Raw genomic sequence first — 24,035 nt, forward strand, 5'->3', positions numbered from 1 at the left:
TAACAACAACCATCGAAAATCAAACATAAAGTTTCCTATTAGACAATTTTAACAATCTGAACAATCTTAGTTGTTCCCGAAGGTGGCTCTTCAGAAAGCAGTCTTTACATTCATCGTCGATTTTAACAATCTTAGCGCGCAACTAATGGAAGCAATATCCGAATGGACTTTATCATGACTACTCGGTAACCGCATTCGAGAGATGGATCTGAACTCAGCATGGAAGATGAGAAATCATGAGAAGGTTTTGTACCAAAATTAAGAACATGAGAGAGAGAGAGAGAGAGAGTACCTGGAGAGAGCTTAGCTAGCGTGTAGATTTAGAAAGATGGTGGAGTTAACCATAAAAAACCTAGTTGTATATATTCAGAGACCACATGTGGATGATGGATGGGCTGTCTCTCTCTGTCTATCACCTTCACCTCATTTTTTATAAATTTAACAGTTAATGCTATTTACACACTGTTTTTTCTCTTATGCACCTTTATTAATTTTTGTCTACTAATTTTCTTTAATTCATTTGATCTGACAAATATCTTGTGGACGAAAGGGCCACCGTTATCTTTCTTCAATCGTTCCGATCAGAACAAGTGGATTGGTTTGTTTCGTCCTTTTATCTACGCAATTCTTTGTCTTTGTTCATGATCATGCTGGACGAAAGATAGTTGTAGAATCAGAAATTAAAAGGTATGTGTGAGAAGTACAAATAGGTATGTAGATGCACTACCGAAATGTAACTTTAGTATTTACTTTTTTCTTTAAGATTAAAAAGAAAATAGAAAGAAAAAGTAGTTTGCCAACTCATGTCATGAGTGGTTCCCATCCAGCGAAGCAAAAGCACCGTTTGGCATTTTGCCCTTCGTTGTGCAACCCCTAATCATCATCGTTGATTTCTGGTCGTGCAGAGGCACTGAGCATCTTTTCCTTAACAACCAAGGCATCTCTCTCAACTCTAAGTTCAACAAGCAAGGTAAAACGCCAAACTAACATTTGATACTGTATAACCAATGGCGGAGTTTAGGAATTATTCGATGGTTGCGCTAAGCTAGAATTATTACTAGGAATTATTCGTTGGTATTGTAAATAGTGGATATGTTTGCCCACATGTGTATAGTAAAAACTCATATGCTAAATAGTAACCTTTTTGTAAGTTTCCTTTGAAGTGACTCTATAAATATGGCACTTCGATTGTTCAAAGTGAAGAACACCAAAAAGAGAAAGGAAAGAAATATACTACTTTCAGTATCTCTTATTTTCACACTTGCAATAATTTTGTGGTAGTATTAAAAAAGTAAATAGTGTAATATTTGCACCCGCTTCACCCTTACTCTTAGCAAAGGTTATTTCTCTAACTTTTGCCTATTTATAACAATTGGGAACTTCTTTTACTAATACACATTCAACACTTTGCTCTAGTTTTAGCTACAATGCATGTAACTGTGGAGAAGACTGGCATAGACAAGGGAAAGAGAAAGTTTCTCAAGTTGTCAATTCCCTTATACTTTGATTGTCTTTTGGGTACAATAATGTTTAGGAAGACATCAGTTACTCTCACCATCAGAGTTAAGGCATACCCATAATTTCGAGCCGGAATGACTTATGCGTGGCACCTAACTACCAGCTGCCACTGATATGAATTTAGTAGGAATTTATAAGTCATGCACCAACAATGATTGTTGGTAACGGGACTCAAACTTTAGTGAGATGACACACAAGACAAGGACCTTACCAACTGAGCCAACCCTTGTTGGCACAATTGGAATGGGATAAAATAGTTACTTCTTCGACTATACATTTGGTATATGCCTTGGCAAAAGTCGAAGCTCTGCAAACCTACTATTTTAGATGCTAGGTAGAGATGGGCAAATGTTATGGTGGGTGGGTAACCGCGGTTATTTACCCATAATCGTTAAGTTTTTACCCGCATAACCGTTTAGCCGTTGGGTATTTACATAAACGGGTATACCCATACCCATAACCATTTATAAACGGTTCTATACCCATAACCGCATACCCATTTACCCATAACTGCACACCCATTTACCTATAACCGCGTACTTGTTTACTTTTTTTTTTTTTTTTTTTTTTACTCGTCTACCTATTTTTTTAACAACTTGAAAATTAAAAAGAAATTTGTCATAATTTTCTTTTTTCTAACTATTAAATACCGTTATAAGTACATTTAACATGTATTTTTATATTGACGGCAATATTATTTATGAATATATGCGATATCTCCCAATTATTTGACGGTCAATCTATTACAAGAATCATGCATGGTTGTAGGTTAATTAATATTCTTGCATACATATATATATATATATATATATATATATATGTATGTAAGTACGCATTAGTCAGCTAATAAGCTAATTTGATAAATATTTGGATTTTTATTTAGAAACATATGTTCATCGATCCAAGCCATTTAATTGATTTCTAATTTTGGGGTCAAATATTTATTGAAAACTATATATATATATATATATATATATATATATATAGGTACGCATCATCTGATAATAACATGTTTCTAAATGCTCAAGGTAATCATTATCTTGAATTGGTCTAAGCTCCAAAAAACTCCAAAACAAAACTGACGAACACTTTAATGTTTTAGCACATTCAATCCCATATATTAAACATTAGCCCGTTATATCAACTATATTTTTCTCTCAAGTGAGGCATATATATATATATATATATATTATATGGCCCTTTATAACCAAATATATCTCGGGATACTAAACCTAGTTAGAAACTAATTTTTTTTTTCCAGTTAAATTGGTACCCATTTATAACCGCGGATAATACCCATAACCGCCCATTTAAATTTCACGGGTAAATACCCATAACCGTTTATTTATCTAAATGGTTACCTATAACCGTAACCGTCAAATTTAAATGGACGGATAATCGCGGTTACCCATAACCAATGGGTATTTGCTCATCCCTAGTGAGGATCCTCCTGACCAAGCCCATCGGGCCGTTGAAATTTTATTCAACGGCTACAATTATTATAACTTTTAGAGGGGCCCCTGTTTGTAGCCGTTGGATAAAATTTCAACGGCCCGATAAGCTTGGTCAGGAGAATCCTCACCTTTTGCTTAGGAGAGGATCCTGATCCGTATGTTTTGATATGGGTCTAATGTATTGCACAGTTATAGGTAGGGTCTAATAAGTAGAGCAATTAAAGTGTCCACAATTTGAAAACAAAATTGCACCGACTGCCATTGAATGTTTTATCATGACTTTTCTAGAATTAACATGGAACTTTAAGTTACACATCAAATCTCATCATTTCATAAAAAACTCTCATCTTTTTTAGTGTAAAATATATCGTTGTATTAAAATAAAATAAAAGTTACTCATCAAATCTCATCGTTTCATCAAAAACTCTATCTGACTCCTGTTTTGAATTTTCCTCGCGATTCCTGCAGATTAGTATCCAAATTTGAATTTGAACTCGCATGAAGCTAGGAGAACTACAAGTAATTTTACATGTTTTCGTTGAGTTGTTTACAACAGTAAACTTCATTTTTGTTGGTATTTATTACATGATTCGCGAGCATTATACATTAATTGTCTTATGTAAGTAATCGCTCAAGAGGCTTTTGACATTGATTGTGTTAGCTTCGGGGGATTTTAACATTATCAAGATGGATGACTACATCTTATTGTTAGAATCATGTAAAATTACTTATTCCACCATGATAGGTAGTTACAATACGATAGGTAGTTTAGCTTGTACAAGTACTTATATGGCAGTAGTTCAGATTGTAAAAGTACTTATATAATAGGTAATTTAGATTATAAAGGATCAGTTGAAATTTAAGTTTATGCCGACTAATATTATAATATGGTAGGTAGTTTAGCTTGTACAAGTACTTATATGACATGTAGTTTAGATTGTAAAAGTACTTATATGATAGGTAGTTTAGATTGTAAAAGATCAGCTGAAATCCGGGTTTATGTGTAGGGTACCTGAGTTGAAAAAAAAAATAGAAAAATAATATAACTAATAGCGAGGCCCCCCAAGAGATTTATAGGTGTCCAAAATTTTGGAAATGTCATAAATTAATTTTAGGAAATATGTGGTGCGAATAGAATGACTCTAACTTTGGCTTATAGCACGCAGTTTTTTGTGAAAAAAAAATTGAATTTTTTAGCTTTAAGAAATATTTTGCGCTGGAGTTAAGGAAAATATTGCAAAACCTTTGGATGTGAACCTACCGATTATTAGGTCCTTAAACTGTTTTTTATTGATTTTTAAAGTGAGAAAATAGAAAAATATCTTTAAATTTAGGTTTTAAATCATTGATTACAAGTGTTTAAAAATGAATTATAATATATTTTGCACGAAAAAAATATATTTTGAAAAACATGAATATAATAGTTTGTTGTTATGGTAAGAGAAATAAAAGAAACATTAACAAAATAAAAAATAAAAATAAAAAACTGAAAAAAAATTGAAAAGGGATGGATCGGTATGAGGATAGCGACTTATTTTCAAATAAGTCGCTAACTTTGGAGCGATTATAAACACTGAGAATCGCTAGAAAAGTACCGATTGTATCATTTTCTATTTTATTTTTTTTCCATTGAATAGCTATAGTAGAGTAAAATAGTAATCACAATGCAAAGTATCAACCTAACAACAAAAAGTGCTGACACATGGAGTCCTATTCATGGACCTAAATAAAAAACTAACTAAAAATTGGACTAATCTAATTGCTAGGCCATAAAATTGGGAAATGATCATTTCCGGATCTCTTCCACCAAATCCACCAATCACCTAATTCAGACCCTTGAAATTTAGTCCAATGGCTAAAGTTATTATAACTTTTAAAAGGCCCCCCTGCTTGTAGCCATTGGATCAAATTTCAAGGGTCTGGATTGATTGATTGGGTGGATTTGGTGGAAGGGATCCACAGAGGATCTTTTCCATAAAATTGGACCTATTTCAAGTTAGTTTATTTACACATAACAAATTTGTAAGGAAGAAGTTAATTTAAACCACATATTTATGAAACTCTTTTTGTCAACTATAAGAGGGTGAAAAAACACTTTTGTCTTCTATCACAAAATAAAATTATGGACAATAAAGTAATTTGCACAAACTAAATTTTACAGTTGTTTTTAAAAGTATCATCTACATGTAATCCTAACAAATCACCTACAAGAACTCCGGATTTTTATGGGTGTATTGTTTTATGAAATTCTATGGCACTTATTTTCAAAACTTCAAGTTCGAGTTTAAGTACGAACTCTAGGTTCATGATACTTGCAAACAAACACAATATACATATGTAGTGAACGGGAATAGCTTCGGACCTATGTGTGAAAAAAATGAGTGATGACCCAAAATATGGGGTTGTCGTGGCTTGCAGGCCCAAAAGAGTGGTTGCTGGGCAACAAAGGAGAAGTAAATGGGTTAATAGATTATATACCCAATTATTGGGCTAAGAAGGAAAAGTGAAAAACAAGGCCTAACCCATGGGCTAGTTATTTCATGCGAACCAAAAATAAAACAAGTGGGACGGTTTGGTGTATATGCCCAATTGGGTTGCGGGTCAACTGCAGACAACTCAGGTCCGTAAGAAAGGTGATGCAAAACAGCTTTGTTTTGGACCTTAGAGTTTTCGAGTAGGAACGACTTGGTGGCTCGGGCAGCGCGGCTTCAGGCTGCGGCTCCCATGCGTGTAGGGTTTGAAAAATCCCATTTTTTTTCTTCTCTTATTCACGCATATTCAATTCACCACAATTATAAGAACAATAAATTTAAGCTGAATCTATAATTTGAAAAAAAAAAAAAAAAAAAAAACGTAAAATTAGAGTTCATGCTTCATGGTGAATATTTCATGCAATCATTGCTGAAAAAATATCGAAATTGAAACCATGTTTTATAGATTACTTGGATTGACTGATGAATATTGTGAACGACTTTGTAGTAAACAAGCATTCAGTTCCTTAGCTTAGTGTTAGGAGCGTGTTTAATAATGCGTTTTGGCCTAAATTTAACTGAAGGAGAGAGAGAGAGGGGTGCAGTTGCATAAAGAGAAAAGATAGGCTTGGAAATTACTGTGATGATATTTCTCTGTACCTTGTGCCTTTTTTAAGAAAAATAATGGGGTTACTTGCCCTACAAGTAATACAAAGTTGTACCTTTTTGTTTTTTTTAATTAATTCTTGAATTGTTTCTCACTAACATTAGTAGTTGTTGAGACTATAAATACTCAAGTAAGGATTTCTGTTGTGAAATTGGTGTGAATGCCCACACAAAGAAAACAACCACATATGGCTAAGGGTGGAAAGTGGAAGAATAGAAGTCAAAATTATATTGCTTAAATAGTAGAAGTTTGGTTTTTATTGTTTTGGTGTGTAAGCCTTTTACATGCATTAAAAGAGACGTATGCTTGTATCATATGAGTAGTACAAAAAGATGAAAAGCAGAAAGTAATAATCATGTTTTCCTCATTTGTCTCTCTCTACGTTTATTTCTCTTATCTGATACTAGTGAAAAAAATAAACAGAATAATACATGACTCCCGTTTTACTTCAATCTCTAACAACTCTGATAATATATATAGGAATGCATCATCTGATAATAACATGTTTCTAAATGCTCAAGGTAATCATTATCTTGAATTGGTCAAAGCTCCAAAAGACTCCAAAACAAAATTGTCGAACACTTTAATGCTTTAGCACATTCAATCACATATATTAAACATTAGCCCGTTCTATCAACTATATTTTTCTCTCAATTGAGGCATATATATATATATATATATATATATATATATATATATTTGTTTGGACCCAATTTTACACTATAGGCCCGAGTAATCTAGACCGTTGAATGAACATAACTCTCAACCGTTGGATGACATAATTGTTAAGATAATTGAAGGATATATTGTGGTTTTAATCATGATATTATCTTTATATTTTCTTGAAAAAGATGAGGTGCAGATTATATCTTCAACTTGAAAGTAAGCAGTACAGTTCAATTTGATTTGGGGTTCTTGAAATTTAGACGTGTTGTGGATTACAGCATCAGAGTATTTTATCAAGAGTCCTAATACAATGTGGCATTGGTTGGCAGATAGATTAATGCATTAGGCATTCATAAAGGTGAGGATGCCAAATTGGATTTGGTCAGCCACGTATGCTTGTTATTATCCATTTAAAAGTGGGTGATAATGATGATGGATAAATGTTGTTATGCATGTAGCCGTACAAAGGATAGATGATATGCGGATCAATCTCTCTTCCAAGAGGTTGAGTTGCGGTTGAATTCTACAAATATCATCAGGTTGCGAGTAGATATACAGCCATTATAAATACAAGGCGGCGAACACCATTCAGGGGACCTCCAATTCAACACATAAATGCCCTGCGCAAAACCTCTCAACACCTTGAGATTTTTTATTTTCTTTTTTCCGCCGACACATCTTCAGTTTGGATAAACAGCACTGTGAAGGCAACCGGCGAACATCTTCAGTTTGGATAAACAGCACTGTTGCCGTAGAATCAGCCGTTCTCGAAGCACCTTCAGTTTGGATAAACAGCACTGCGTCGAGGCCGATTGGTTATCTATCCAAGTCTCGGTCGAGAAGGATTTTCAAATCCTTATTGGCAGAGGTCATCTCATTAGCCTTTTCGGCGAAGTGAGGTGTTACCAGGTTACTACATTCGGCACCCAGAGAGCCGAATTTAATATTGAACTTCGTAGAACTAGCAGCCTTGTCTTCAGGCTCGAGAATCTAAAGGCCGAGATTTGTTCCTTCCTCGGCCGCAGTCGCAAGATAAAGAAGTCAGCAACGCGCTCAACGCAACATCAACAAATTTTACTCCTCGGCCAGGCTCGGCCGACGGGTTGGCACGCCCCGCATTCGACCGAAGGACGTAGTTAGCTTATTAGTTACTCGGCCTGCGCGCCACGTAGGCTTTGTAATTTTTAGGATCAACAATATTATATGGCCCTTTATAACCAATTATATCTCGGGATACTAAACCTAGTTAGAAACTATTTTTTTCTTTTTTTAGTCTTACATATATTAAAATAAATGGTTAAATAGGTACTCGTTTATAACCACGGGTAAATTCATAACCACCCATTTAAATTTAACGGTTACCCATAACCGTAACCGTCAAATTTAAATGGGCGGATAACTGCGGTTACCCATAACCAATGGGTATTTGCTCATCCCTAATGCTAGGGAAATGAGGGAGAAGCATCTCATATACCGGTAAGATTTTGATTGCATCAAATATGCTCCTTCCGATGGATATGATGATCGTACCTAATTTCAACCTCTACGACGCCGGCGAGTGTCGAGAGGGATGCAAGGAGTGACATTTTTGACATTGACATGAATTTTTTTATTGAAAATCAAAGTGCTTCTTTGAAAGCGCTTGTTAGTGATTCTTGAATAAGCATTTAATGGGTGCTTTTTTTATAGAACCATTTATGACTCATAAGCACTTATAATTTTTTTTCCTACGCACATTCATTATAAGAAACAATTTTTACCCCGTAATAACACTTTTCAGCCAATTAGTATTACGATCTAGTAGTATTTCTTTTTACTTGTAAATAAGAAGTCTTAGGTTCGATTATAACCAAGATAATATCGTTTGTTAAAAAAAAAGAACACTTCCCATGTCATTACACTTCGTCTACCACTCCAAACACATACACTTGTCGAAGAAAAACTAGTCAATGGAGTAATTGATCGTGGGATCAAAGTAGACATTCTCGATTTCCATGGACGATTGAATCCCGAGGACTTTCTTGATTGGCTAAGTAGCGCGGAGAAGTTCTTTGATTAGAAAGAAGTACGCAATCAAGAAAACAAATGATTAGAAATGAATGAGAAACAAAAAATTGGGGATCAACTTTTACTAAATCAGTACAACATTTGAGAGTCAAAACCCACTTGCCGGAAAATCGTTGCTAGAAATAACTGAAGAACTGATATGGTAATATATGTACAATCAATCTATCAATTTCCTTAATTTCATGGTGTCAAAGATTACACAAGCTAATTACTTGGATGATCTCCTCGTGGACTTGGATTTCTTCATTTTGTGAGACTTGTCCTCGATGCTCGTCCAGGTATAACCGCTAGGAATGGCGAAAGGGTCAGAAGAGTCTTGAGCCGCCGTCACTGCCGGAGGAGCACGGTGTTGGTGTTGGTGGTTTTGCTTGCTCGCGGAAGACCCCGACTGGCTGCTGTTCCGCCTCAGCCACGACGATGACGAAAAGGATGGTGGTTTTTGCGCCTTGTACTTGTGTTCCTCTTCTTGCTGGCCTCGTCCTTCATGAATAAACTGTCTGGGGCTTGACATTGGAGTGAAGAATTGCTCAGTTGGCGGGAGCTCAACGAACTTTGTGAACGTTATCACCACTCTCACTGTGGGGACCACCGGTATTGCCACCTGTCCGTCACCAAACAACTCCATAAGCTAAACAAAGCTATAATCTCACAATGACCTCACGTTGACAGTTTAACCGTTAATGACGTGGTAAAATCCAAGGTCAAAGAAGCTTTCTAATTTTTTTTAAGATACTAACTCGAGTATAACAAGTCGGACACACTATCATAGCAACTGAGCTAACTCACGTCTATAGAGTTAAATAAACTCACTTGTTTGGCCATTGCATAAATAACGTGGTGGGTGGTCAACAAATGAGGAATCATAAAAGGATAAAAATTGGGATCACAACCCATGCCTAATTGTAAAGACAAGGATACTCAAACCCGAGTCTGAACGGCCCAACCACGTGTTATGTGCTATTGCTCTCGCACAAAGACACTCTTGCATTGTGTGTCAAACCAGCTTAGAGCTGATTTTGAACTCCAATTCAGAGATTTACCTTTCTTACGAGAGCGATCACAATGTCGCATGAATGACGTGGTCGGGCTGTTTTCACTCAAGATTTTCGATCGGGAAATAAGGAACGCGACAAATAAAGCGTTACACGTCGAATCACCGACCAAGGAGGCCCCACAAAAAGCTTCTAATCTAAGGTATGATATCATCTATGGTATGATTCTGGAAAACGACGACCCTCACTAGTGGGATCCACTAAAACGCACAGTTTCTTACTTGTCACTTATCACTTGTCACCATGTTAAAGTCAGCTCTCTTTGTCTCCCGTTTAAAACAGCTTACGCCACAAGCATAAAAAGCACCAAAAAGCAAATAAAACAGACCAAACAATAAGCTCCACGACCACCCATGCCCCTCCGGGCCCACCCAATCTCGAGTGGGACCCCAATGCGATATTTTCTAAAATGCCCTTACCTTAACCGGAAAAGTCCCTGGCGGGAACTTGGTGGTGAGCAACTCCCTCATCCTCCTAACGGCCTTCACCTTGTTCGCCAAGATGTCCAGTAACGGCAGCAGCTCCTCCGTCTTTAACGGGAACTGCTCCGTCAGCCAAACGCACGGCCTCAAGCTCCTCACGAACTCTTTCTCTTTCGTCTGCACTGGCGCCGCCACAATCGCAGCTGTTTTGGACCTCCTTGACGGCGGCCCGGAAATTGACGAAACGTCGACGCTTTTTCTCCCCAATGCTACGAACTCCCTCTCCTCCCTCACGAAGCTACTGTGCCTCCTGCCGTCGGGAATTCCAAAGCTCGGATTCTCCGCCACCAAAAACCCGTCGTCGTCCTCGTCGAGCTCGAGAGGAAGCACCTGCTCGCTCCCTGCCACATCAGCGTCGCCATTGGCGACTTTTCTCGAGCGGAAGCTGAACACGACATTGTGAATTTCGTACACTCGAGCTTTCCACTCTCCGACGCTCTCCGTCTTATCCTGCCTCCTCCAATTGGTCCGCCCGACTAGCTCCGCTTTGGTGACGTCCATGCCCGGGCGGTACACACTCGTCTGGGAGCAGAATCCGGCGATGTCCGACTCACTCATGGGCGAGCCGGCGTTCTCGAACGCGTCGAAGATTTTCCGATCGTCGCGGTTCAAAACGAGCAGCGATCCCGGGGGAACGTCGTGGCTTTGATCGCCGTCGCCGAGGAAGAGGAAGCTCTGATAGGCGCGCTGGATCTTCAATCCGTCAAATCCGGCCAGCGACGTGTCGGCGCGCAAGTTGCCGTCGCGCTTCCAGATCTTGTACGTGTCGGAGGGAGCGATCTTCCCGACGAAGGGAATGACGGAGCTTTCGAAGTGGAAAGAGATCTCCATGTAAAAATCTCGCATTCTTCGAAGCACGGCGATGACACGTGGAAGACGGCGCCGCCACTTCGCCCAAGCGGAGCGGTGGTGGAGCCGGAGAAGGATTAAAGCAACGTCGGAGCTCCGGCGACATAAGGCTTCCTGCAGGGGATTCCAGCCGGCGGAGTTCTGGAGGGACACGTCGGCGCCCGCGGAGGCTAGAATTTTGGCGGACGCTGCGTCGTTTAGCCGGACGGCAAGGTGGAGAGGGGTTTCTCGGAAGGGAACGTCGCGGCGGTCAAGCACGGATGAGATCCGGTCAGCGGTCCGTTCCTGAGAGAGGGAGTCGGACTCGGTGTGGATCTGAGTCGGATCGGCGAGTCGCGGAAGGGTGGCGACGATTCGGGAGAGCGTGGTGTGGTCAGCCAGAACGACGGCGTAGTGTACCGGGCTGTGGGAATAGTCGTCGGGCTTGAGCGGCGGAAACGACGGCGTCGAAGTCGCCGACGATTTGGCCATGGTTTTTACTGCGTAGGGGGAGTCGGGTGTGTTCAGTGTGGGCGTTTTTAACTGAGAGGAGGAGGAAAGAATGTTATGGGAGAACGAGAACGAGTGATGCGGGGGTAATTTCGTCATTTAATTTTATTACAAAACGTAAATGTAAATTAATCGGCGCGACTTTTGGTGGAATTCTGGGGTTGGTGTCAGGCAAGGCGTCGGGGATGTTTCTTTCCATCCGAGTACTTTTTTCTGCTTCCGTTTCTTTTGTTTGTTTTTTCCTCGTCGTCCTTTGAATTTCTGTCTTTTCCCTTTCTGTGTTTGATTTTTATTTTTTCTAAAAATAATAATGATACAAACTGTTTAAACAAATAAAAAGAAAAGAAATGTCAAATATAAAACTGAAGATTTTAGTTTTATATTTTACATTTCTTGTATTCGTATGGTTGGTACGCGAATTGCTTGTGTTCGATATTTTGAATTAGCTGGATGAGAGGGATCCTCTACATGCGCGCCCCTCTCAACCCTCAACACTATTACTACGGATCTCGATATAGAGAATCCTAAGGCCGTTGTTACCATCGCAGCTTCTTCTCATTTTGATAAAATCGAGGTCGTCTCAACGTTTTATATGTCGTTTTGGACAGAAATGAAGGATTCTTCTGATTCGGATGGAAGGAATTCAGAGAAGATTTTATTCCTCATTTACCTATCTATTTTAAATTTTTTCACTTTTACACATGTCATGTGTGTTCCACTTCGACTTGAAACTAAATTTTTTTATTTCTGTGTGTTAGTTGAATATATGTGACATGATGAAAAGAGAGAAAATTAAAATAAAAAAACATAAATGAGAAGATTGCTAGCATTTCTCGCACTTAGGCCATCTCCAACCAAATGGTCTAAAGGGTCAGAGGGCCGAAAATAACCCGAAAACCGTCTCCAACCGAGGGCTAGGCTAGAGGGCTCATGGGTCCCACGAAATCTGAAAGGGCCAAAGGGCCAGAGGGCTGGCCCAATCCAGTCAGCCAGCCCCGAGCTGGGCCAGAAATTCTAGCATTCCTGTCAGATATAACCGATAGGAATTCTAGGCCAAATTTCAAATGTAATGGCTAGCTGACGTCAGCTAGCCGTTATTTTTTTAATTTTTTTTTATTTTTTTTGTTACACAATTTTTTTCGTATTACTTCCTATAACTTCTATTTTACAAAATTGTTTTATATTTTTTTTCCTATAACTTCTATTTTACAAAATTTGAATTTAATTTAAGTTGTTGTTTTTAAATAATAAATTATATTGTAGTTTTTGTACAGTACTTAGCCGTTGGATTTGAATTAAATAATAAAGTAGGTTTGGCCCTCGGTTGGAGATGATTTTTTTTGACAGGGCTAAAACGAGCCATATGACCCTCGGTTGGAGATGGAGGCAAATATGGCATTGTACTGTTCATTAAAATATTAATATCTTGGAGGGCTAGAGGGCTAAAACCAGCCCTCTGGCCAACCTTCGGTTGGAGATGACCTTAAATTAAAAAACTGAGAAAGTAGAGAATGATTTGTGGGAATGAGGATCCTCAAATCGTGTCTGTTCAACGTACATTGTGCGGTCAATTTTCGTCAGATACTATTCATATTTAATTTTAAATAAAATTATTTAAAATTATTTCTGACTGCACAATATACGATGAACATATATAATTTGAGGATCTCCAGGATTCTCACAAAAAGAATCCGAAGAGGATCTGCATTCGGGGTGTAGGGGCCCATTGTTTTGGTGTTGGGGGAGGGCGATTAGTCAGCGTCTAAGGATGTGTATGTATGTGACATGACACGGGGAAAAAGAGGGAGCGTGTGTGCCCTAAACGCGACCAAATCCGATTCCAAACGGATTTCATTTCACACTAACCCATGCAATATGCATACATTATACACTTGTATAAAGTGAAAGTACCCTCTCTGATTTTTCCATGACCGACCATTTCAAACCATCGCACTTTATTTTAGACGACCAATTTGTTGCAAAGTGCATTTCACCCTGTTTGTGTCGAACGCGAACTAAAATTCATTAGAGTGAATGTACTTTGCAACACTCCGATTATGGATTAAACATTGTTTGCCTCCAAATTAGACCTATACGCTTTTTTTACTTCTGTATTTTAAGAGGATCAACTCGTGTCGAAACTTAGACAGGGCACTTTTTTGAATGCTGAGAAGATTTGAATTCTTGTTCAATTGCAATTTGTCTGTAAAAATAAATGATTTCTTACATGTTCGAAACTAACTATTCTTTTTGTTCCTTCATGGGCTTTGTGGGCCTTGGTTTTTGGAAGTGAAGGAAACCATCTTAAAGGTTTTAGCGGGCCGCAATATGATGCTGAAATGGGCCATACAGTAGGATATATTAGTGAATCACCAGGACCAGGCCCAGTGGGTTTAAGACAGGACATCTAGAGCCCAAATTTGATAGTTCTCGATAGCTGTAATTGGTAGAACATCTACAATTATGATAGAAATTTAACTCTCTTAATTACGTTGTGAGCCTTACTTGTACATCAGATATAAAAGTTTTAACTTTTGTATACCATACGTTCTCTCTTTCAGATACTAAAATAAAACGCGTTTAGTAGCTTTGATTGTAGAATACCTACTCGTACATCAAATATAAAAGTTTTAACTCTCGTAGTTTATACGTTCTCTATTTCCGATCACTAATCCTTATTGAGTAGCTTCAAACGGTGGACAATAATTCTCATTTAAAACAAAAACAACGTCCAATTTCAGTTTGAAGATTTTAGGAGCAACGTCCAAATCTTGATGCAAAGGCATAGTCCCTAGCCATAGCCCCATTGTTGGGTGTTGACCAGTTATACAGAAGATAGTGACTTCAATTGTTATTTTGTAAAGTGGTCAAATGAGATACTTAATTTTAATCGTACGATAACTTATGACTCGTTTACTTAACAAAAGCGAGGGAAGCAAAGAGTCAAGAAGCTTATGCATACACTAATTAAAGAGAATTAGATCAACTAGTTCTCTTAGTTGATTTGATTCATAATTTTTCTAGTACTAAATTCTGCATTGTAAGGTAAAGCTTATGTTTTTTTTTTTTTTTTTTTTTTCCGATTTATCATATGTTAATAAACCAAAAATAAAGTTAGGTATCAATTTCACGTCTCAATTCGTCTTAAGTAAACACGTCAAAACATGAAATGTTGCTGAAAAGTAAAGTGGAATCTCCCTTTCCTCACCAAAAATGTTAGGTTCTACTTGTGCATCCAAAACATCTATATGATTGGGGGTATGATTTTCTCCCCTCTTATTACCATCCATTCATCTAACACTCTTTTTTTTTGTCTTATTCTCTATATATAAAATTCAAAACAAGATGTACATGTAGCGTAATCGCAACCGTTTAAATAGAAGAGGATGAAATGGAAAAGAGATTAGGAGGAAAGATAATTTTAATCCATTGGATACAGCTCACAACAAGCATAGTGACAGGTTTAGCCTCTCTCTCTCTCTCTCTCTCTCTCTGTGTCATCAAAAGCCAGATCATTTTCATAAATATTGTATTCAAGTATTGGATAATTATACACTGAAAATATTCTCAGCTTCCATTTTTTTCTTTGTTTGTATATTACCCGAGGCTGCGAGAGGCAGCGTGTATCTAACTACGTTCTTGCTCACCTAACCTCCCTCATAACTCCTTTCCTCTCTAATTTCTTCGCCTTGTCGGTCCCTCTCTCTCTCTCTCTAAAACCTTCAAAGTTCCAACCTTTTCAATCCCCAAAAGATTTCTCGTTTTCTTACATTTTTCTTACTCAAACACAATTTTGTGGGGTCCATCGCCAGCCACCATTTTCATCGACCCTGACAATGTGCTTACTGGGTTTCATCCAACAAACCCCCCACCAACTTGCTCCTCTCTCATGAGCCCGGGTTCTTCTCAAAGATTCGGTCTTTTCGCAATTTGCATTTCTGGGTTCAGTGGAAATTTCAGCTGATTGATTGATTGATGGCTGCCAAGGCTGCATCCATCTGGGTTTATGCTAAACCCCATTATTCTCATCAGGGTGTCTCAGATTTGGGCACGAACCGCTCCGGGTTGGCTTTGAATTCGAATTCCCGCAAATGGGAATGTTCTTGTTTGGCCTTTGCTTCCGCCCAGAGAGCTATCACTCCGGTGGAAGATGAAAAACCGAGCCTCGGCGGCGCTGCTGAGTCTTCCGGTGCAATGGAACGGATTGAGGACAATGAGACCAGGGGGTTCCACAAGGATTTGAACCTTCTTCCTAGTGAGTTTACTCCACAAGCTGATAATTTTATGTTTTGCTCAATTTCTATATGTTTTTCAATTGGGTTCTTGTATGTTGGGATTGAGCAAATAGAACTTTGTTAGGTGAAGAACAAAGTTAGATTTTGACTACTTGTTGGGCAATGCAGAATAGTTTAGCTCCTCTGCAATGCAGAACAAAGTTAAGTTTAGTAGCTTTATTTTATGTGATGGCTATTGGTACTTGGGTTTTCATCATTGAGAAGATTTTGTTTGACTGCTGTAGCATCGGGGCATTTATCTGATTTGGCCTAGATATTTAGATGAGGGTAGGATCAAATGAATGAGATTAGGCAAACAATTACATCAAAATTTATGACATAACAGTGAGGACTAGGAGGATTTCCATTATGACTTGACAATGAGAACTAGTAAGTACCTTACTCTTTCGGATGCCCGGTGTTGGTGGAAATAACGCAATTCGTATTTGTGGAAATAATATTATTGATGGAAACTTTGATATTTTTCAGAAATGACAAATTTGGGTACTGTCTATTATAGTTGACCAAATTCTTGGTGTATCTCGTGTCGGGAAACCAATAGATTTTGCAATAAAATTAGGTTTAAATCCACCAAAAAAATACTTTTTGAAGATATCTTGACAATTCACACTAATACTAAAGTCCGTCGATATCTAAACAGCACGTTGCTGTAATATAGGTCATATCTTTCCGCCTCCTTATTGATATTGGTAGGTTCAAAAAGCGGCAATATCCTGGATGCTAAATTTCACCTTGGATTACAAATATGAACCCATGGTCAGGTGCGTTCCAAAATGAGATCAAAGACCTAACAATCCCACTTAAATATATAATCTCTGAAAATATTTTGGGCCAATCCAACAGGTTGATTTCAAAAGGCAATGTAACAGTCAGATTTTGTAAATGTGTTCACATCCAAATACTTAAAAGAATAGCTTGGTTGTAGTGGTGATTTTTGTATTTCTTGTTGTCGAATGTGCTACTATACTTCTTCATTCTAGTGATCCTTTGTTTTCAATTTTATCTTACAATTGTTTCTTTCACGCTCACTTCTCATAGCTTGAATATGAATTAATTGCAGAACCATTGACAGCAAATGACCTTTCTTCTCCTGGTAATGGTTCACGAGTGAGAGTTGCTTATCAGGTAGATCTTCTCATTGATTACTTGCATTCTTTTTGGTGTTCATACATATATATATATATATATATATATATTTGCTCTTATGTATGTTGGATTTTCAATTTTAGGGGTTGCCAGGGGCATATAGTGAGGCTGCTGCATTAAAAGCTTATCCGAAGTGTGAGACCGTCCCATGTGACCAGTTTGAAGCTGCATTCAAGGTTGAATAATTGTTTTTAAAAGTTAATATTATTTTTATTATATTTACCTGTTTGGGTACCTTGATTAGGTTTTTTTTTTTTTTTTTCATTTAACAGGCAGTTGAACTTTGGTTAGTGGATAAAGCAGTTCTTCCCATTGAGAATTCTGTTGGCGGAAGCATCCACCGTAATTATGACTTACTACTTCGCCATAGACTGCACATAGTTGGAGAGGTACAATTGCAAGTGAACCATTGTCTCTTGGGGTTGCCTGGTGTAAGAAAAGAGGAAGTAAAACGTGTTTTAAGCCATCCTCAGGTTGGTCTTTCACTTATTTTCTTTTTCAATTTTTTTCTATTTGCATAAGCGGACAGCTGATGAATATATTGTCCCACCTGTCTAGTTCATATGGCATGAACGCTCATATCATTGTGTCCTCAAATTGCCTATTTGCAACAATGGGAATGTTCCCCAATTAGGTAATCTTAGATTCTTAATTGCTCTGGACCACAGCCAAAAAGGAGAATCGTTATATGATAGCTAACAAGTTTTGAAATGCTCTTTCGTGGAGCTCCTCCATAATTGGCTTGTCTTTCGTGTAATGTCTACTAGCAGCGTTTCCACAACCACCACACAGTACTAGCAGATTGTGATTACTTTCTTGGCACTGGAACTTGTAGCAAAATGGGTCATAGGTCTTGAGCTAGCACTTTATAGATATCTTCTATTTGGTTTGACTGCAGAAAATTTGGGCAGTAGTGAATTAATTTTGAATGTAGCATACATGCATGCATATACAATCTAGTCTTTCAAATGAAAGACCTAGGTCTTCAAACATTTTTTGCGGACATTTTCGCTTGCAGGCCCTTGCTCAATGTGAGATGACACTAAGCAGTTTGGGTATCGTCAGAATCAATGCCGATGACACTGCTCTGGCTGCACAGGTTATCAATATATCTTCAGTATTGTTAACTGTGATAGGCATTAAGGGTGTTTTTATGCTAAGGGTTGGGAAATTTTGTACAGATGGTGGCCTCAACTGGCCTACGGAATACTGGTGCTGTTGCAAGTGCTCGAGCTGCAAAAATTTATGGGCTTGAAATTCTTGCAGAAAAAATTCAAGTAAGGCTATTCTTTTAGATTCCTTTTTCAGGTTTAATGTATAAGTTAAGCCGGCTTGTTTGAACATCAGTTGGGTATTGATATGGTACACATCTGGATGGATTGAGAATTGACCTCTTCTCCTTTCTTAAGAAAGCAGAAGGTGCAAATTCACTGTTGTCTCAGCATGCTAGTTGGTTTGGGAGGGTGTTTGCAAGTTATTCTTTCCAAGCATTACAGTGTTCTACATGTCACATTTTCTTGCTTTGAGTATTTGCATTTTACAATATGATACTGCAAAGATGCATCACTCTCTTAGATGTTGGATGTTTTAACCTTATTTTGCACCTTTTTTATTTCATGAAGACGATGGCTGCTGGGGATTACTAATGACACCGCTTGATTAATTTACTAACACTTTGCCCTGGCCAGGATGATGACGATAATATCACTCGCTTTTTGATACTTGCAAGAGAACCGATAATTCCAGGGACTGACCGGTCATATAAGGTATAAACCTTTGCTTTGTTTAGTTTTTTTATTTTACATATCTTTGTTTTCCTTTAATCTTCTGAATATTTATTATAAATTTTCGTCATAGACAAGCGTTGTTTTCACTCTTGAAGAAGGTCCTGGTGTACTATTTAAAGCCTTGGCAGTATTTGCTCTTAGGGGCATTAACTTGACAAAGGTAACCTTAGGTAATCATTTTTTGTTTTCTTTCATGCTCACCCACTGTGTATAGCTTTTTGACAAATGTTCTCCTTTTGGAGCAATTTCAGATAGAGAGTCGCCCACAGAAGCAACGTCCACTAAGGGTTGTGGATGATTCAAATGAAGGGAGTGCCAAGTGAGTGGTACTAAGTATAGAATATGATAAGTTTTACATATCCGCTCCAGTATATACTGAACAGACAGTTCATGATATGACCGTTAATATTGGTAAGGTCGCTACAAAAATTACATTCTACAGAATTGATTGATCAATCTGTTTTGGCAGGTATTTCGACTACCTCTTTTACATTGACTTTGAAGCTTCTATGGCAGAGCCCCGTGCCCAATATGCTTTGGGACATCTGCAGGTCGGTCTCGTATCATTTAGATGCATGTTCTTTATTTTCTCAACTTTCGAAAACTTTTATTTTGTGCTGGAGGTTTTGCCACATGGTGGCACACTTAACTTGAAATTACAAAGTCTTCCTCTGAAACCTCTCCACCCCTCAGTATAAAGCATTGGTGATTTAAGGGTGAATTGCTTTCTTTTGCAGGAATTTGCAAGATTTCTTCGTGTCCTTGGTAGCTACCCAATGGACACGATTCCATAGAAGCCAGTCGTTTCTTGGGCTCAATTTCGTAATGGTATTGGTTTCCAGACATGCAAACACAGTTCAACCTTCAATGCTGTATATATCTGGGCGCTGAAGCTGCATACACAGATCAAGCTTCAAATGAGGAGACAATTCCTCGCAAAACTTCATTTTTCTTTCCTTTTCGACTCTATATCATTCTTTATTTCCTCCGAACGGGGGTTTTTACTGTTTCAGGACTCTCGTGATATCTTGATACAACACCAATCTGTAAACAATACCGCAGGATTCATGAAAGACAGTTTGTGATGCTTTCTGCTTTGTGTCTATCATCATTTTACACTTGATTCTTAGGTGTTCGCCCTGCATCTCGTCCTCGGGATTATAGAGTAGAAAATCCGTTCAGAAAATTTGAAACTTTGAAGCTCTATAAATTCGATAAGACTAGAGAAATATCGTAATTGATGACAAGGTTGTAAATCCGTGACCAACTGAAAACAGTAATGAATAGACTCAGCGAGAGACTGCTGAGAGAAGTGTTGAATAGACGCTCCCACATTTCATGAGAAGCGGACAGCCCAACTATCAGAGAAATGATTGTTTCAGTGAGAGCAGCATGAAGCATACCAACAAGTGTCCGATCTGTCTGATGCCAGACCAGGCAAGCTGGTTAGGGGACGAGGTGACCACCTGAGGGACAACTTCAGGGGCATCAGAATCAGCAGAGCCGGCAAGGGGCTGCCGCATGTAAGAATTCCTACCACTAGATGGTGAAGGTCAAGTAACATTCATAATATGCGTGATAAAATTCGCGTGGGCACAATTTCTAACCATATGAGTCCAACAACAACGTTGAACTAGACAAACAGAGTAATAGCCGCGAAATCCCATTAAACATTACAACCAAAGTAACACAAGTGCCTATTACAAAAGACGAACAAGCATATCATACTAATACGGAAACTGGATCATCTTATTCATGGGAGACGGACTCTCCATCCACGTCTTTACTACTCTCACTTCATTGCAATTACTCTTGCTTACGGCTGCAGTTCCTTCAAGAAATCTTCGTTGTCAACCAGGACCTGCAAGCACAACGTCAAAAACCGAAGTAATGAGCTCAATGGCTAGTGCTGCAACGTGCAAACATTTTCACAAATGGAAAAAGTTAAACCGGAGCTCTGGGATGAAGCATATTAACACGTTCTATTTTTTCTTTGCACTTCAATGCTCCAATATCGTACTAAATGTAACAATAAAACAATGATGCATATGATAAAAGATCAAACACCTAAATAGAAAGTTGAGCGACAAGTGAACAAGTGAAAACTCACAGTTTTCCAGCCATCGGGATCGAGAAAAGAGGTGATCTTGGTGTTGAGTCCAGGAATCGGTCCTGGCTGTCTGGTTATCTTTCCTCCAAGCTCTTGTGTAACCAAATTGACAGCCTCAGCACTTTTGTAGACATCATCAGTACCGATAGCAATCTGGCATATGTAGACACAAACATATCAGGACAGCAGAAGTTGTTTGCGAATTAAACGTTTTTTAAAAGGACAAAGTATGGAATAAGTTGCAAAACAAGTCAACCTGTGCATACGCATTTCCTTTGGTGTATTCGGTCACACCATAGTTATAGGTCAACTCCAAGATAGTTGTTTGGTCTTCTTCTTTATATCCCAAAATGGCTATAGTGTACTGTAAAATGGATGCAATGCAAAAACACGGGAAGATTCAGCAAGCCTTTGTTTACAAAGATGATGGGCCAAGGACTTAATTATAAGCATGCTACCAAGATAATAATAATGCTTGGTGAAGAGAGGATTCACTACCTTGTATTCGGGCCTGTCAATTGTCCTCAACAGCTTCAACCCTAATGCCTGCACAGAAGGAAAGCCATGACATCGCACAAAATTAAGAAAAATGATCACGTATTTGAAGAATACAAATACTAAGTTCCAAACCATCTTGTATAATTCAAACACGACTAGTTCAAGAATTCAACGGCAACCTAGTATTTGTCTAATCTAATGTACTGAAACTGCCACATGAAAAGTGGCTTGCAAAATCCCAAGATGAAAAAGCCCGATAATTTTTGAATCCATATGCAGGGTATCAAATGAGTACCTTCTCATAGAACTTGATTGAGCGTTCAAGATCACCAACGCGGAGCATTACTTGGCAAAGTGGCTCAGGAGTGGAGGGTCGCTGAATAATCTCAAACATGTAACCATCAGGATCCTTCACGAAGGCAATGATGCTCTTCCCGCCTTTAACAGGTCCAGGCTCCCTCGTCACAGTTCCACCCTTAGCACGAACATCTTCAACCAGTTTTTGAACCTACAAAATCCCAAATTCCATACAATCATCAAACTGAGAAACAAGAACAAAATCCTGAATTTCCAAATTCCCAATAATCGATACCCTCGAGAAGAACTTAAAACACTGGAATGGTATTCTAAGCCAATTATGCACTTCTATAAAGTTAAATTGCATGGCACTAACGATTGGCTTGGGATACCGTCACATTGTCATTTAAGCAGGTTTCTCTGCCCAACAGACTTATCAGGAGTAGCAAAGGTGAAATGTCCAAAATCCCAATTCCATACAATCATCAAAATTCAGAAACAACAACGAATCCAAAACTTCCGGATGATACAGTGACGGTTTCTCATGTCCATCATACAGAATCACAGATGCCACAAAGCCAAAAAAGCACGTCGCATTTGATTTACTCGAGGTAACGTCACATTGTCACTCCATATATGTCAAGTAAATCATACTGTCATTCCAGATATAAGTATCTCAAATTCTGCCATTCGAACACTTACATCGGGAGTAGCGATGGCGAAGTGCCCGAAACCGGTGCCGATATCATAAGAAGAAACTCCATAATTGTAGGTCAATTCAACCACAAAGTGAGACTCTTCGGGCCCAAACCCCAGAAACGCATTCGAGTATTTCTCCTCCGGGATGTCCCTCTTCCTCAACAGCTTCATCCCCAAAGCCTCCGTATAAAACCTGCAATTATTTTATTTTCCCAAAAATAAAAAATTAAATTTGAAATCAATCGCCAAAAAAAATGAAAAACTGAAATCATGGAAATTGAATCGATCATCGTTTATGATCGCTGATGTTGAAAATTAACGTACTTGATGGTGCGATCGAGGTCGCCGACGCGGTACACAGCATGGAGGAACCGGCGCTTGTCCTTCTTCGGCCATTCCAAAACGTCAGCGTTTGGAGCGACGGCTTTTCCCTCAGCTTCGGCCATTTTCGAGCGTTCTAGTGTTCTGAATCTTGTGATCAGTGAGCTACTTTATTTAATATTATCTTGAATTCAAATTCGCACGTGGACCAATCAGAGATGGTTACATATGGAATCACAGTGATCTGCCGACTTAGGCCATCTCGAACTGATCAGGCTAAATGATCATGGGGTTAAAAATAACTTGGAATGACATGAAAATCGTCTCCAACCAATGACTAGGTTAAAGGGCTTGTGGATCCCATTGAGTCCAAACCCCTAAATCAGGCTAGTGGAATGGCCATTTCCAGCAAGCCAACTAGCCCTTTAGCGTTAGAATGTCAAGCTTGACATTTTGCCACCCCTCCAGTCCAGCCCATTTGAATGTCAACGGCTACCTAGCATTAGCATGACGTCAGATAGCAACGACTAGCTAACGTCATGTTGCCGTCAGGTTACCTTTTGGAATTTGAATTTTTTTTGGACGAATTTAAATAATAATAATAATAATAATTTTCTTCCTATAAATACCTATATCATTCCTACAACATTGAAAGTTGAGGATAAAATGTGTCACGTAGATAAGAATTATATCTAAAATTTGCACAACCAATTATATCTCGACACATGACACTCGAAATACTATCCGAAAAATTATTAAGATTACATAGAGATAAGAAATCTGGAGAGTTACTCACTTTAGTGACACGTGACACTCGAAATCCTATCCGAAAAAAGTATTGAAATTACATAAAGATAAGAAATCTAGAGAGTTACTCACGTTAGCGATATGTGTTACTCGAAATCTTATCCAAAAAATTATTAAGATTATATAAAGATAAGAAATCCGAATGTTCATTCATTTGGCCTAATGCTTTTTTTTTTTTCTTTTTTTTAATACTAAATTGTATATGATTTATTGTCTTGCAATGACTGCAATCATAAAGAGAGAAAATCATTTACTATTCCAAATAGAATCTACGAGTGATTTATACAAGCACACATGTGCTATAATTAATATCACTACAAAAATGACTATTTAAATCCAGAATGCAATGAACTAAAGAGA

General features: G+C 38.3%; 3 protein-coding genes across 3 annotated transcripts; 1 reads left to right on the forward strand and 2 right to left on the reverse strand.

Annotated features, from left to right (window-relative positions):
- Window positions 1–8,819: 8,819 nt before the first annotated feature.
- On the reverse strand, window positions 8,820–11,914 carry LOC137729338 (uncharacterized). The gene is made up of 2 exons (XM_068468264.1): window positions 10,315–11,914; window positions 8,820–9,444 (listed from the first exon to the last, which is right to left on the reverse strand). Exons 1-2 carry the CDS (start codon window positions 11,812–11,814, stop codon window positions 9,052–9,054), a joined length of 1,893 nt encoding a protein of 630 aa, XP_068324365.1. The 5' UTR covers window positions 11,815–11,914; the 3' UTR covers window positions 8,820–9,051.
- A 3,417-nt stretch (window positions 11,915–15,331) lies between these two features.
- On the forward strand, window positions 15,332–20,032 carry LOC137727640 (arogenate dehydratase/prephenate dehydratase 1, chloroplastic-like). Its single transcript, XM_068466463.1, has 11 exons — window positions 15,332–15,970; window positions 17,071–17,135; window positions 17,240–17,332; window positions 17,429–17,629; window positions 18,175–18,255; window positions 18,338–18,433; window positions 18,845–18,922; window positions 19,014–19,103; window positions 19,195–19,262; window positions 19,413–19,494; window positions 19,681–20,032. The coding sequence occupies exons 1-11, from the start codon at window positions 15,691–15,693 to the stop codon at window positions 19,735–19,737; spliced, it is 1,191 nt and encodes a 396-aa protein (XP_068322564.1). The 5' UTR covers window positions 15,332–15,690; the 3' UTR covers window positions 19,738–20,032.
- Window positions 20,033–20,487: 455 nt separating this feature from the next.
- On the reverse strand, window positions 20,488–23,027 carry LOC137727641 (lactoylglutathione lyase GLX1-like). The gene is made up of 7 exons (XM_068466464.1): window positions 22,872–23,027; window positions 22,551–22,740; window positions 21,847–22,059; window positions 21,552–21,599; window positions 21,310–21,417; window positions 21,054–21,206; window positions 20,488–20,804 (listed from the first exon to the last, which is right to left on the reverse strand). The coding sequence occupies exons 1-7, from the start codon at window positions 22,991–22,993 to the stop codon at window positions 20,760–20,762; spliced, it is 879 nt and encodes a 292-aa protein (XP_068322565.1). The 5' UTR covers window positions 22,994–23,027; the 3' UTR covers window positions 20,488–20,759.
- Window positions 23,028–24,035: the final 1,008 nt, after the last annotated feature.

Source organism: Pyrus communis, chromosome 3 (genome assembly GCF_963583255.1).
Source record: "Pyrus communis chromosome 3, drPyrComm1.1, whole genome shotgun sequence".
In the NCBI taxonomy this organism is placed as follows: Eukaryota; Viridiplantae; Streptophyta; class Magnoliopsida; order Rosales; family Rosaceae; genus Pyrus; species Pyrus communis.